At 65.4% G+C, this 12,776-nt stretch overlaps 2 protein-coding genes across 2 annotated transcripts in view; one reads left to right on the forward strand and one right to left on the reverse strand.

The window, feature by feature from the left end:
* The window catches only part of POLR3GL (RNA polymerase III subunit GL), a 9,205-nt gene extending 2,554 nt beyond the window's left edge, over positions 1-6,651 (reverse strand). The window contains exons 1-5 of the mRNA XM_069878374.1: positions 6,615-6,651; positions 5,192-5,316; positions 2,630-2,759; positions 521-589; positions 381-437 (exon numbers count right to left, since the gene is read on the reverse strand). Coding sequence (XP_069734475.1) covers positions 381-437; positions 521-589; positions 2,630-2,759; positions 5,192-5,308 — 373 coding nt within the window. The 5' untranslated portion in view covers positions 5,309-5,316; positions 6,615-6,651. The remainder of the gene's footprint in view (positions 1-380; positions 438-520; positions 590-2,629; positions 2,760-5,191; positions 5,317-6,614) is intronic.
* Positions 6,652-10,133: 3,482 nt separating this feature from the next.
* Positions 10,134-11,321, forward strand: ANKRD34A (ankyrin repeat domain 34A). The gene has a single exon (XM_069878376.1). The coding sequence runs from the start codon at positions 10,134-10,136 to the stop codon at positions 11,319-11,321; it is 1,188 nt and encodes a 395-aa protein (XP_069734477.1).
* Positions 11,322-12,776: the final 1,455 nt, after the last annotated feature.

A 12,776-nucleotide genomic window follows, 5' to 3' on the forward strand; every position in this document is an offset into this window, starting at 1 on the left:
GGGGAGAGGAAAAGGGGGAGAGGAAAAGGGGGAGAGGAAAAAGGGGGAGAGAGGAAAAGGGGGAGAGGAAAAGGGGGAGAGGAAAAGGGGGAGAGGAAAAGGGGGGAGAGGAAAAGGGGGAGAGGAAAAGGGGGAGAGGAAAAGGGGGGAGAGGAAAAGGGGGAGAGGAAAGGGGAGGAAAAAGGGGGAGAGAAAAAGGAGGAGAGGAAAAAGGGAGGAAGAAGGAAAAGGGGGGGAAGAAAGAAAAGGGAGGAAGAAGGAAAAGGGGGGAAGAAGGAAAAGGGGGGAAGAAGGAAAAGGGGGGAAGAAGGAAAAGGGGGGAAGAAGGAAAAGGGGGGAAGAAGGAAAAGGGGGGAGGGGATTCTGGGGGGGTCACTCACGGCTCTTGCGCAGGCGCCGCACACGGATCTTCAGCTCCCGCGGGAGCCGCCGCCAGTCTGGGGGGGCAGAAGGGGGTGGTCAGGGTCCCCCCAGCCCCCCCAGTGTCCCCCCCAGCCCCCCCATGTCCCCCCAGCCCCACCTGGGCTCCAGTCGATGGCGCTGTCCACGGGGCTGCAGAGCTGGTACCGATCCGAGTAGCGCTCGATGTCTGGGGGGGACAGTGGGGCTGGGGGTCCCATGGGGCTGGGGGGGGGGGGTCTATGGGGCAGGGGGGGTCCCGTGGGGCAGGGAGGGCCATGGGGACTGAGGGGGGGGTCCCATCCATGGGGCTGGGGGGGATCTATGGGGCAGAAGGGGGGGGATCTATGGGTCATAGAGGGATCTATGGGGCAGGAGGTGTGTGATCTATGGGGCTGGGGGGGAACCTATGGGTCAGGAGGGGAATCTATGGGGCAGAAGGGGTCCCATACGTGGGGTAGGGGGGCTCTGATTCGTGGGGCAGGGGATCTATGGGGCAGGGGGGGGATCTATGGGGCAGGGGGGTGTCCGATCCATGAGGCTGGGGGTCTATGGGGCAGTGGGGGGGGTCCCAGCAGTGGGGCAAGGGGGGATCTATAGGGCAGGCGGGGGATCTATGGGGCAGAAGGGGGGGATCTATGGGGCAGGGGGGGATCTATGGGGCAGAAGGGGGAGGATCTATGGGTCATGGAGGGATCTATGGGGCTGGGGGGGAATCTATGGGGTAGGGGAGGGGAATCTATGAGGCAGGGGGGGTCCCATCCGTGGGGTAGGGGGGGCTCTGATTCGTGGGGCAGGGGATCTATGGGGCAGGGGGGGATCTATGGGGCAGGGGGGTCCGATCCATGGGGCAGGGGGGGCCGATCTATGGGGCAGGGGATCTATGGGGCAGAAGTGGGGGGGTCCCAGCAGTGGGGCAGGGAGGAGATCTATGGGGCAGGGGGGGATCCATGGGGCAGAAAGGGGGGGATCTATGGGGCAGGGGGGGGATCTATGGGGCAGAAGGGGGAGGATCTATGGGTCATAGAGGGATCTATGGGGCAGGAGGTGTGTGATCTATGGGGCTGGGCAGGATCTATGGGTCATGGAGGGATCTATGGGGCGGAGGGGGGATCTATGGGGCAGAGGGAGGTCCCATCCGTGGGGTAGGGGGGGGCTCTGATTCGTGGGGCAGGGGATCTATGGGGCAGGGGGGGGATCTATGGGTCAGGAGGGGGAATCTATGGGGCGGGGGGGGTCCCATCTGTGGGGCAGGGGGGGTCCGATCTATGGGGCAGGGGGGTCCGATCCATGGGGCAGGGGGTCTATGGGGCAGTGGGGGGGTCCCAGCAGTGGGGCAGGGAGGAAATCTATGGGGCAGGGGGAGATCCATGGGGAAGGAGGGGATCTATGGGGCAGAAGGGGGGGATCTATGGGGCAAGGGGGTCTGATCTATGGGGCAGGGGGGTCTATGGGGCAGTGGGGGGGTCCCAGCAGTGGGGCAGGGAGGAGATCTATGGGGCAGGGGGGATCCATGGGGCAGAAGGGGGGGGATCTATGGGGCAGGGGGGGATCTATGGGGGCAGAAGGGGGAGGATCTATGGGTCATGGAGGGATCTATGGGGCTGGGGGGGAATCTATGGGGCAGGAGAGCAATCTATGGGGCAGAAGGGGGGGATCTATGGGGCAGGGGGGGGATCTATGGGGCAGAAGGGGGGGATCTATGGGACAGAAGGGGGGGATCTATGGGGCAGGGGGGGATCTATGGGCAGAAGGGGGGGATCTATGGGGCAGGGGGGATCTATGGGACAGAAGGGAGGGATCTATGGGGCAGGGGGGGATCTATGGGGCAGAAGGGGGGGATCTATGGGGCAGGGGGGGATCTATGGGGCAGAAGGGGGGGATCCATGGGGCAGGAGGGCACCTATGGGGCAGAAGGGGGGGACCTATGGGTCATGAAGGGATCTATGGGGCAGAAGGGGGGGATCTATGGGGCAGGGGGGGGATCTATGGGGCAGAAGGGGGATCCATGGGGCAGAAGGGGGGGATCTATGGGGCAGGGGGGGATCTATGGGGCAGAAGGGGGGGATCCATGGGGCAGGAGGGCATCTATGGGGCAGAAGGGGGGGATCCATGGGGCAGGAGGGCATCTATGGGGCAGAAGGGGGGGATCCATGGGGCAGGAGGGGGGGGATCTATGGGGCAGGGGGGGATCTATGGGGCAGGGGGGGATCTATGGGGCAGCCCCCACCTCTGCGCGGCGCCCCGGGTTTGATGAAGTAGGGGAGGCTCCTCATGGCCCCGCGCAGCTCCTGCTTCAGCGCCAGCACGTAGTCGCCCTCCTCGCCCCCCGGCAGCCCCAGCGCCCGCTGCTCCAGGGGCTGCACACGCGCGTGCAAGAGGCAGTGAGCGGGGGGGACACGCGTGTGCGAGGGGGGAGAGACGGGGACACGCGTGTGCGAGGGTTAGAGCTCAGGGGACACGCTGTGTGCGAGAGGGAGAGACGGGGACACGCGTGTGCAAGGGTTGGTGCCAGGGACACGCGTGTGCAAGGGGGAGGGATGGGGTCACACACGCAGTGAGTGTGTCAGGGCTCAGCTGGGGGGTCACACACGCAGTGAGTGTGTCAGGGCTCTGGGGGGGTCACACACGCAGTGAGTGTGTCAGGGCTCTGGGGGGGTCACACATGCAGTGAGTGTGTCAGGGCTCAGCTGGGGGGTCACACACGCAGTGAGTGTGTCAGGGCTCAGCTGGGGGGGGTCACACATGCAGTGAGTGTGTCAGGGCTCTGGGGGGTCACACATGCAGTGAGCGTGTCAGGGCTCAGCTGGGGGGTCACACATGCAGTGAGTGTGTCAGGGCTCTGGGGGGTCACACATGCAGTGAGTGTGTCAGGGCTCTGGGGGGTCACACATGCAGTGAGTGTGTCAGGGCTCAGCTGGGGGGTCACACACGCAGTGAGTGTGTCAGGGCTCAGCTGGGGGGTCACACACGCAGTGAGTGTGTCAGGGCTCAGCTGGGGGGGGGTCACACATGCAGTGAGTGTGTCAGGGCTCTGGGGGGGTCACACATGCAGTGAGTGTGTCAGGGCTCTGGGGGGGGTCACACATGCAGTGAGTGTGTCAGGGCTCAGCTGGGGGGTCACACATGCAGTGAGTGTGTCAGGGCTCAGCTGGGGGGGTCACACACGCAGTGAGTGTGTCAGGGCTCAGCTGGGGGGTCACACGTGCAGTGAGTGTGTCAGGGCTCTGGGGGGGTCACACATGCAGTGAGTGTGTCAGGGCTCAGCTGGGGGGTCACACACGCAGTGAGTGTGTCAGGGCTCAGCTGGGGGGGGGTCACACATGCAGTGAGTGTGTCAGGGCTCAGCTGGGGGGTCACACACGCAGTGAGTGTGTCAGGGCTCAGCTGGGGGGTCACACATGCAGTGAGTGTGTCAGAGCTCTGGGGGGGTCACACGCAGTGAGTGTGTCAGGGCTCAGCTGGGGGGGGGTCACACACGCAGTGAGTGTGTCAGGGCTCAGCTGGGGGGTCACACACGCAGTGAGTGTGTCAGGGCTCAGCTGGGGGGTCACACATGCAGTGAGTGTGTCAGGGCTCTGGGGGGGTCACACGCAGTGAGTGTGTCAGGGCTCAGCTGGGGGGGGGTCACACACGCAGTGAGTGTGTCAGGGCTCAGCTGGGGGGTCACACACGCAGTGAGTGTGTCAGGGCTCAGCTGGGGGGGGGTCACACATGCAGTGAGTGTGTCAGGGCTCTGGGGGGGTCACACACGCAGTGAGTGTGTCAGGGCTCAGCTGGGGGGTCACACACGCAGTGAGTGTGTCAGGGCTCAGCTGGGGGGGGTCACACATGCAGTGAGTGTGTCAGGGCTCTGGGGGGTCACACACGCAGTGAGTGTGTCAGGGCTCTGGGGGGGGGTCACACATGCAGTGAGTGTGTCAGGGCTCTGGGGGGTCACACACGCAGTGAGTGTGTCAGGGCTCTGGGGGGTCACACATGCAGTGAGTGTGTCAGGGCTCTGGGGGGTCACACATGCAGTGAGTGTGTCAGGGCTCTGGGGGTCACACATGCAGTGAGTGTGTCAGGGCTCAGCTGGGGGGTCACACATGCAGTGAGTGTGTCAGGGCTCTGGGGGGTCACACATGCAGTGAGTGTGTCAGGGGCTCTGGGGGGGTCACACATGCAGTGAGTGTGTCAGGGGCTCACAGCTGGGGGGTCACACACGCAGTGAGTGTGTCAGGGCTCAGCTGGGGGGTCACACACGCAGTGAGTGTGTCAGGGCTCAGCTGGGGGGGGGGTCACACATGCAGTGAGTGTGTCAGGGCTCTGGGGGGTCACACATGCAGTGAGTGTGTCAGGGCTCTGGGGGTCACACATGCAGTGAGTGTGTCAGGGCTCAGCTGGGGGGTCACACATGCAGTGAGTGTGTCAGGGCTCTGGGGGTCACACATGCAGTGAGTGTGTCAGGGCTCTGGGGGGTCACACATGCAGTGAGTGTGTCAGGGCTCTGGGGGTCACACATGCAGTGAGTGTGTCAGGGCTCAGCTGGGGGGGGTCACACATGCAGTGAGTGTGTCAGGGCTCTCGGGGGTCACACGTGCAGTGAGTGTGTCAGGGCTCAGCTGGGGGGTCACACATGCAGTGAGGTGTGTCAGGGCTCTGGGGGGGGGTCACACACGCAGTGAGTGTGTCAGGGCTCTGGGGGGTCACACACGCAGTGAGTGTGTCAGGGCTCAGCTGGGGGGGTCACACATGCAGTGAGTGTGTCAGGCTCAGGGGGGGTCACACACACGCCCCCCCCAGGACTCACCGGGAAGAGCGGGGAGGGCTGCAGCGTGGGGGGGGGCAGCGCGTCCCCCTTGCCGATTCCAACCGCCTCCACGTTGAACGTCATCTGCCCGCGGCCCCGGCCCCCCCGGGAGGCCATGGCGGGGGCTGGGGGGGGGTAAAGGGGGTGAGGGGGGGGGACACAGGGACACGGGTGAGGGGGTCAAAGGGGATTGGGGGGGACAAGGGGTTAGGGGGGACACTAGGGGGGGGGATACAAATGGGTGGTGGGACGCTGTGGGGTGGGGGGGGGACACGAGGGGTTGGGGGGAACAAATGGGTGGGGGGACTTAAACGGGGGGGACACAAATCGGGGGCGCACAAAATGGGATGGGGGAAATAAATGGAGGGGACACAATCGGGGGGCACAAAGGGGAGGGGGACATAAATGGGGGGGCACAAAGGGGCTGGGGGGACAGAAATCGGGGGGGCACAAAGGGGCTGGGGGGACATAAATGGGGGGACACTGTGGGGTGGGGGGGACACAAATGGGGGGACACAAATGGGATGGGGGACATAAATGGGGGGACACAAATTGCGGGGGCACAAAGGGGATGGGGGGGACATAAATGGGGGGGCACAAAGGGGATGGGGGATATAAATCGAGGGACACAAATGGGGGGGCACAAAGGGGATGGGGGGACATAAATGGGGGGGACACAAAGAGGGGGTGGGGGGGACACCAAGGGGGTGGAGGGGGCACAGATGGGTTGGGGGGTGTCAAGGGACAATGCGGGGGGGTGGGGGGGGACAAGGGAACGGGGGGGGACACGAAGCAGCCCCGGGGACGCAGGGAAACGGGGTGGGGGGAGGCAGGTGGGGACAGGGGAGGCACAATGGGGGACACGGGAGGGACATGGGGGGGCCGGGGGGGGGGTTCAGGGTACACGGGGGGAGGTTAGGGGGACACGGGGGATGGGGGGTGACATGGGGCTCGGGGGGGACATGGGGATGGGGGGAAACTATGGGGTGGGGGGGACACAAGTGGGTGGGGGGGGACACAAATGGGAGGGGACACGAGGGGATGGGGGGGTGACATGGGGCTCGGGGGGGACATGGGGATGGGGGGAACTATGGGGTGGGGGACACACAAATGGGGGCCGGGGACACCAAGGGGGGGACACACGATGGGGTGGGGGACACACAAGGGGGTGGAGGGAGCACAGATGGGTTGGGGGGTGTCAAGGGACAATGCGGGGAGAGGGGACAAGGGAACGGGGGGGGACACGAAGCAGCCCCGGGGACGCAGGGAAACGGTGGGTGGTGGGAGGCAGGTGGGACAGGGAAGGCACGTGGGGGGGACATGGGGGGCCGGGGGGGTTCAGGGGACACGGGGGGGGTGGGTTGGGGGGGCCATGGGGGGGGGCTGGGGGGTCACGGGGCAGCTCCCCCCCCCCGGCACTCACCGCGCAGGCGCAGCCGCTCCGCGGGCCCGGCGGGAAAGGGGCGGGGCCAGAGGGAAAGCGCGCGCTGATTGGCTGAGAAGGAGCCAATGGGAAAAGGGGGGCGGGGCTAAGGGGGAGGGAAAGCCAATCAGCGATGGGGAGGCGGGGTCAAGCGGGGCAGAGGAACCAATGGGAGAGGAGGGAGGCGGGGACAAGCGGAGCGGGGGAGCCAATCAGAGGGGAGGCGGGGCCAATGTGGGCAGAGGGGGAGGGGCCAAGGGCGCGGCGGAGGGAAAGGATGAATGAATGAACGAGGGACTGATGAATGGATGAATGAACGGGGCCGGGGGGCGGGAGTGTATGCGGGGGGGGGGGGGGGGATCGGGGGGGGGGGATCGGGGGGGGGGCAGGGGCTCCCGCCCCACGGCCCCCAGCCCCACTGCACTGGGACCCCCCCAGCCCCACTGCCCCACAGCCCCCAGATCCGCTGCCCCACAGGCCCCAGCCCCACTGCCCCGTAGTCCCCCAGATCCGCTGCCCTCCAGCCCCCAGCCCCACTGCACTGTGAACCCCAGCCCCACTCCTCCCCATCCCCCCAGCCCCACTGCACTGTGACCCCCAGGCCCACTGCCCCACAGCCCCCAGACCCACTGCACTGTGCCCCCCCATCCCTGCTGCCCCATAGCCCCCCAGCCCCACTGCACTGTGACCCCCAGCCCCACTGCCCCATAGCCCCCAGCCCCGCTGCCCTACAGCCCTCAGACCCTCTGCACTGTGACCCCCCAGCCCCACTGCCCCATAGCCCCCAGCCCCACTGCCCCATAGCCCCCAGCCCCACTGCACTGGGACCCCCAGCCTCACTGCCCCATAGCCCCCAGCCCCGCTGCCCCACAGCCCCCAGACCCACTGCACTGTGACCCCCAGCCCCACTGCCCCATAGCCCCCCAGACCCGCTGTCCCACAGCCCCCAGCCCCACTGCCCCATAGTCCCCCAGCCCCACTGCACTGTGACCCCCATCCCTGCTGCCCCACAGCCCTCATCCCCTGTCCACGCTGCCCCCCAGCCCCCACTGCACTGTGCCCCCCCATCCCCGCTGCCCCGCAGCCCCCATCCCCTCTGAATGCTGCCCCCCAGCCCCACTGCACTGTGCCCCCCACCCCCGCTGCCCCCCATCCCCCATCCCCTCTCGGTGCTGCCCCCCAGCCCCACTGCTCCAGGCCCCCCAGCATCTCCCTCCCTCCCTCCCTCCCTTGCAGCGTCTCTCGCAGCGGGTGCTTCGCTGGCTGCACCGGGTGATTCATCCCAGTCCAACCCCCCCCCCCCCAAAACTCCTCCTGCAGCCGCCGAAAATAGCGCTGCAGGGGGGGGGCAGGATCCCCCCGGAGAAGCTCGGCCGCCTCCCCCCAACCCCAGCGGGATGGGGGCCCGCGGGCCGCGTCCCCGACCCCCCCATCCCAGGGGCAAACGGGCCCAGGACCCATCGCTGCTGGGTACCACGCTCCGGTTGCCATGGTAACGGAGGAAGGGATGAAGGGATGGGGGAGAGAAGGGAGGGATGGGGGGGGGGGGGGTCCTCGCTCTGGGCTCGGTGGTGGAATGAGGGGGGGGGTTAGTGAACTGGGGGGACTGGGGAAACTGGAGGGGGTCGGGGGGTCTCCCCTGTTTCCTTGGCTGGTCAGAGAGCGGAGGAGCTGCGGTTGCCATGGGAACCATGCGGGGATGCAGGAGGGGATGGGGGGAAAAAGATGGGGGGCAGGGGGGAACTGGAGAGCAGGAGGGGATGAGGGGCAGGAGAGGGGGTACGGGGGTGCTGGGGGGGCAAGGGAAGGGGTGTAGGATGGAATTGGGGGGGCAGGAGGGGATGAGGGGTAGGGGAGAGGGTGCAGGGGGGATTGGGGGACAGGGGGGGATGCCAGAGGGGTGTTGGAGGGCAGGGGAGGGGGTGCAAGGGGCGATTGGGGTGCAGGAGGGGATGGGGGGGGCGGGAGAGGGGTTGCAGGGGGGTTTTGGGGGGCATGAGAGGATGGGGAGGGGGTGCAGGATGGAATTGGGGAGCAGGGGAGGATGCCAGAGGGGGTGCAGGATGGAATTGGGGAGCAGGGGAGGATGCCAGAGGGGGGTGCAGGATGGAATTGGGGTGCAGGAGGGGATAGGGGGCAGGGGAAGGGGTACTGGGGGGGATTGGGGGGCAGGAGAGAATGGCAGACGGGGTGCAGGAGGGAACTGGGGTGTAGGATGGGGGGCAGGGGGTGTGCAGGGGAAAATTGGGGGGCAGGAGGGGCTGGGAGAGAGGGCAGGGGGGGATTGGGGGGCAGGGGAGGGGGTGCAGGATGGAATTGGGGGGCAGGAGGGTATGGGGGGGCAGGAGAGAAGGTGCAGGGGGGGAATTGGGGAGCAGGAGGGAATGGGGGGCACTAGAGGGGATGCAGGGGGGGACTGGGGGGCAGGAGGGGGTGCCAGGGGGGTTGCAGGATGGAATTGGGGGGCAGGAGGGGATGGGGGGGCAGGAGAGGGTGCGCAGAGGGGGATTGGGGAGCAGGATGGGGGGCAGGGGGCGAATTGGGGGGGCAGGAGGGGTTGAGGGGGGTCTATGGGCAGGGGCATGAGGAGGAGGTGCAGGAAGGGGATTTGGGGGCGCGCAGGAGGGGAAGGGGTGGGGCAGAGGGGCCCCCTTCCAGTGGGAATTGCCCCATCCTGGTGGATATTCCTCCATCCTGGTGGGAATTGCCCCCTCCCCATGGGAACTGCCCCTCCTAGTAGATATTACACCCTCCCCATAGGAATTACCCCTTCTCCATGGGAACTGCCCCCTCCCCATGGAAATTGCCCCCTCCCCATGGGAATTACCCCATCATAGTGGGGATTCCTCCATCCTGGTGGGAATTGCCCCCTTCCCCATGGGAATTACCCCCTTCCCCATGGGAATTACCCCCTCCACCTGGGAATTGCCCCTTCCCCATGGGAATTGCCCCCTCCTCATGGGAATTGCCTCCTCTTCATGGGAATTACCCCTTCCCCGTGGGAATTACCCCCTCATCATGGGAATTCCCTTCTCCTCATGGGAATTACCCCTTCCCCATGGGAATTACCCTCTCCCCATAAGAACTGCTCCCTCCCAGTGAGAATTACCCCTCCTCCATAGGAATTGCCCCCTCCCTATCGGAATTACCCCCTCCCCATGGGAACTGCCCCCTCCCCATGGAAATTGCCCCCTCCCCATGGGAATTACCCCATCCTGGTGGGGATCACCCCATCCCAGTGGGGATTCCTCTATCCTGGTGGGAATTGTCCCCTCCCCATGGGAATTACCCCCTCCTCCTGGGATTTACCTCCTCCCTATGGGAATTACCCCCTTCCCCATGGGAACTGCCCCCTTCTCCATGGGATTTACCCCTTCCCCATGGGATTTACCCCCTCCTCCTGGGAATTACCCCCCTCCCCATGGGAATTACCCCCTCCCGGTGGGAACTGTCCCCTCGGGGCTTGCCTCCACCGCCTGCGTCTCCCTCGCAGTGACCTGGCGTCGCCGTGACCGCGCGATGCCGAGCCCGGCGCGTCGCCCGGCGCCGCCGTCGGTGCCTCCGGAAGGGTCCGCGCTGCTGCGCGCCGTGGCCCAGGGCAAGTTCCGCTTGACGCGGCTGCTGCTGGAAGGGGGAGCGTACATCAACGAGGGCAACGCCGCCGGCACCACACCCCTGATGGCCGCGTGCCGCGCCGCCTACGCCGACCCTCCGGAACAGCCCCGCATGGTGCGGTACCTTCTAGAAAACGGCGCCGACCCCAACATCCCCGACAAAGCCGGCAAGACGGCGTTGATGCACGCGTGCGCCGAGCGCGCCGGCCCCGCCGTGGCGGCCGAGCTGCTGGCCCACGGCGCCGACCCCAGCGCCCGCGACTACGCTGGAGCCTCCGCTCTGGTTTACGCCTTGAACCGCGGCGACCGCGAGACGCTGCAGGTGCTGCTGGACGCCTGCGCGGCGCGCGGCAAAGAGGTGATCATCATCACCAGCGACACCTCGCCCTGTGGCACCAAGACCACGCGGCAGTACCTCAACTCGCCGCCTTCGCCGGGCGCCGGCGCCGCCGCCGCCGAGGAGAAGCGCTCGCCCGCGCTCTGCATGTCGCCCTCCGACATCGAGGTGCGGACGGCGGCGTCGCCGGCGGGGAGCGAGAAGGAAGAGGAGCGCGACGTCTTCTGCTTCCCGCAACCGCCCCCCGGCGCCGCCGCCGAGACGCCGCGAGGCCGCGGGCGCCCGCTCAAGCGCCTCAACTCGGAGCCCTGGGGGTTGGTGGCTCCGGAGGGGCCGCGGGGAGCCGGGGAGCGGCTGGCAGCGGGGCTGGAGGGCTTGAGCCTGGGCGCTCGCCCGCGGAGACACAGCGTGGAGGGCCGCGAGGCCGCCTGGGCCGACCGCGTGCCGGCCGCGTGGCCGCCGCCACCGCGAAGAACCGCGGTGCCCGCTCGCCGGGAGCCCCTCGAGAGCGACGGGAGCCCCTGGACCCTCTCGCCCCCGCCGGGACGCCGCCTCGCAGCCTCGGCCGTGCCGCCCGGGCGGCTGGAGCGCCGCGGCTCCGGGAACCTCCCCGCGGAAGGCTCGGGAAGAGCGGGGTTCCTGCCCCCCCTGCCCGCCGCGCGCCGCACGCTGCTGCGCCGACACTCCATGCACAACGAGGAGATGCGGCTCCTGGCCGGCGGCCACAGCGGCCCCGCAGCCCAGCACGGCACTTAGGGGGCGCCCGGCGGGCACCCCCAGGATGGGGGCCCGCTCACGGTATCCCCGGGCACCCCAGCAGGCAGCCCAGCCGCTCCGGTGCCGGCGCGGGGCCTCCTCGTGCAAACAGTGGCAACGTTCACTCTGAACCCTACTGATGACGTTCACTCTGAATTCTACTGATGACGTTCACTCTGAAACCTAATGATGACGTTCACTCTGAACCCTAATGATGACATTTACTCTGAACCCTACTGATGACATTTACTCTGAATTCTACTGATGACGTTCACTCTGAACCCTAATGATGGCGTTCACTCTGAACCCTACTGATGACGTTCATTCTGAACCCTACTGATGATGTTCACTCTGAATTCTACTGATGACGTTCACTCTGAACCCTACTGATGACATTTACTCTGAACCCTACTGATGACATTTACTCTGAATTCTACTGATGACATTTACTCTGAATTCTACTGATGACGTTCACTCTGAACCCTAATGATGGCGTTCACTCTGAACCCTGCTGGTGATGTTCACTCTGAACCCTACTGATGTTCACTCTTAACCCTACTGATGACGTTCACTCTGAACCCTACTGATGACATTTACTCTGAATTCTACTGATGACATTTACTCTGAATTCTACTGATGACGTTCACTCTGAACCCTAATGATGGCGTTCACTCTGAACCCTACTGATGACGTTCATTCTGAACCCTACTGATGATGTTCACTCTGAATTCTACTGATGACGTTCACTCTGAACCCTACTGATGACATTTACTCTGAACCCTACTGATGACATTTACTCTGAATTCTACTGATGACGTTCACTCTGAACCCTAATGATGGCGTTCACTCTGAACCCTGCTGGTGATGTTCACTCTGAACCCTACTGATGTTCACTCTTAACCCTACTGATGACGTTCACTCTGAACCCTACTGATGACATTTACTCTGAATTCTACTGATGATGTTCACTCTGAATTCTACTGGTGATGTTCACTCTGAACCCTACTGATGGCGTTCACTCTGAACCCTACTGATGTTCACTCTGAACCCTACAGGTGACGTTCATTCTGAACCCTACTGATGAAGTTCACTCTGAATTCTACTGACGACGTTCACTCTGAACCCTACTGATGATGTTCACTCTGAACCCTACTGATGGCGGCAGGCACACACCAACTCTTCCATCGCCGTCCTCTGCAGCCACTTTGCACGACCCCTGATCCCTTCGGGGGGAGGCGCTTTCCTCCCTCATCTTCCTCCCGCTCCCCCCTCATCCTCCCAGCAGCGCTTTGACCCGCCTGTGTCCCCACTAGAGCTCGGGGCTGGGGGTGGGGGGTCCCCGTGTTTCGGGGCACAGGGTCTGGGGGGGTCCCCGGATAATAAAGGCGGCAGCAGAGCTCAGCCCGGCTCCGGGTGTTGGGGGGTGTGGGGGGAGCAGAACATCTGGGCACATCT

The sequence above is a fragment of the Phaenicophaeus curvirostris genome, chromosome 29 (assembly GCF_032191515.1).
Source record: "Phaenicophaeus curvirostris isolate KB17595 chromosome 29, BPBGC_Pcur_1.0, whole genome shotgun sequence".
NCBI classification, from domain to species: Eukaryota; Metazoa; Chordata; class Aves; order Cuculiformes; family Cuculidae; genus Phaenicophaeus; species Phaenicophaeus curvirostris.

Excerpts from the sequence above, each read along its gene's own strand:
- ANKRD34A (XM_069878376.1), top strand. The coding sequence starts at position 10,134 with ATGCCGAGCCCGGCGCGTCGCCCGGCGCCGCCGTCGGTGCCTCCGGAA.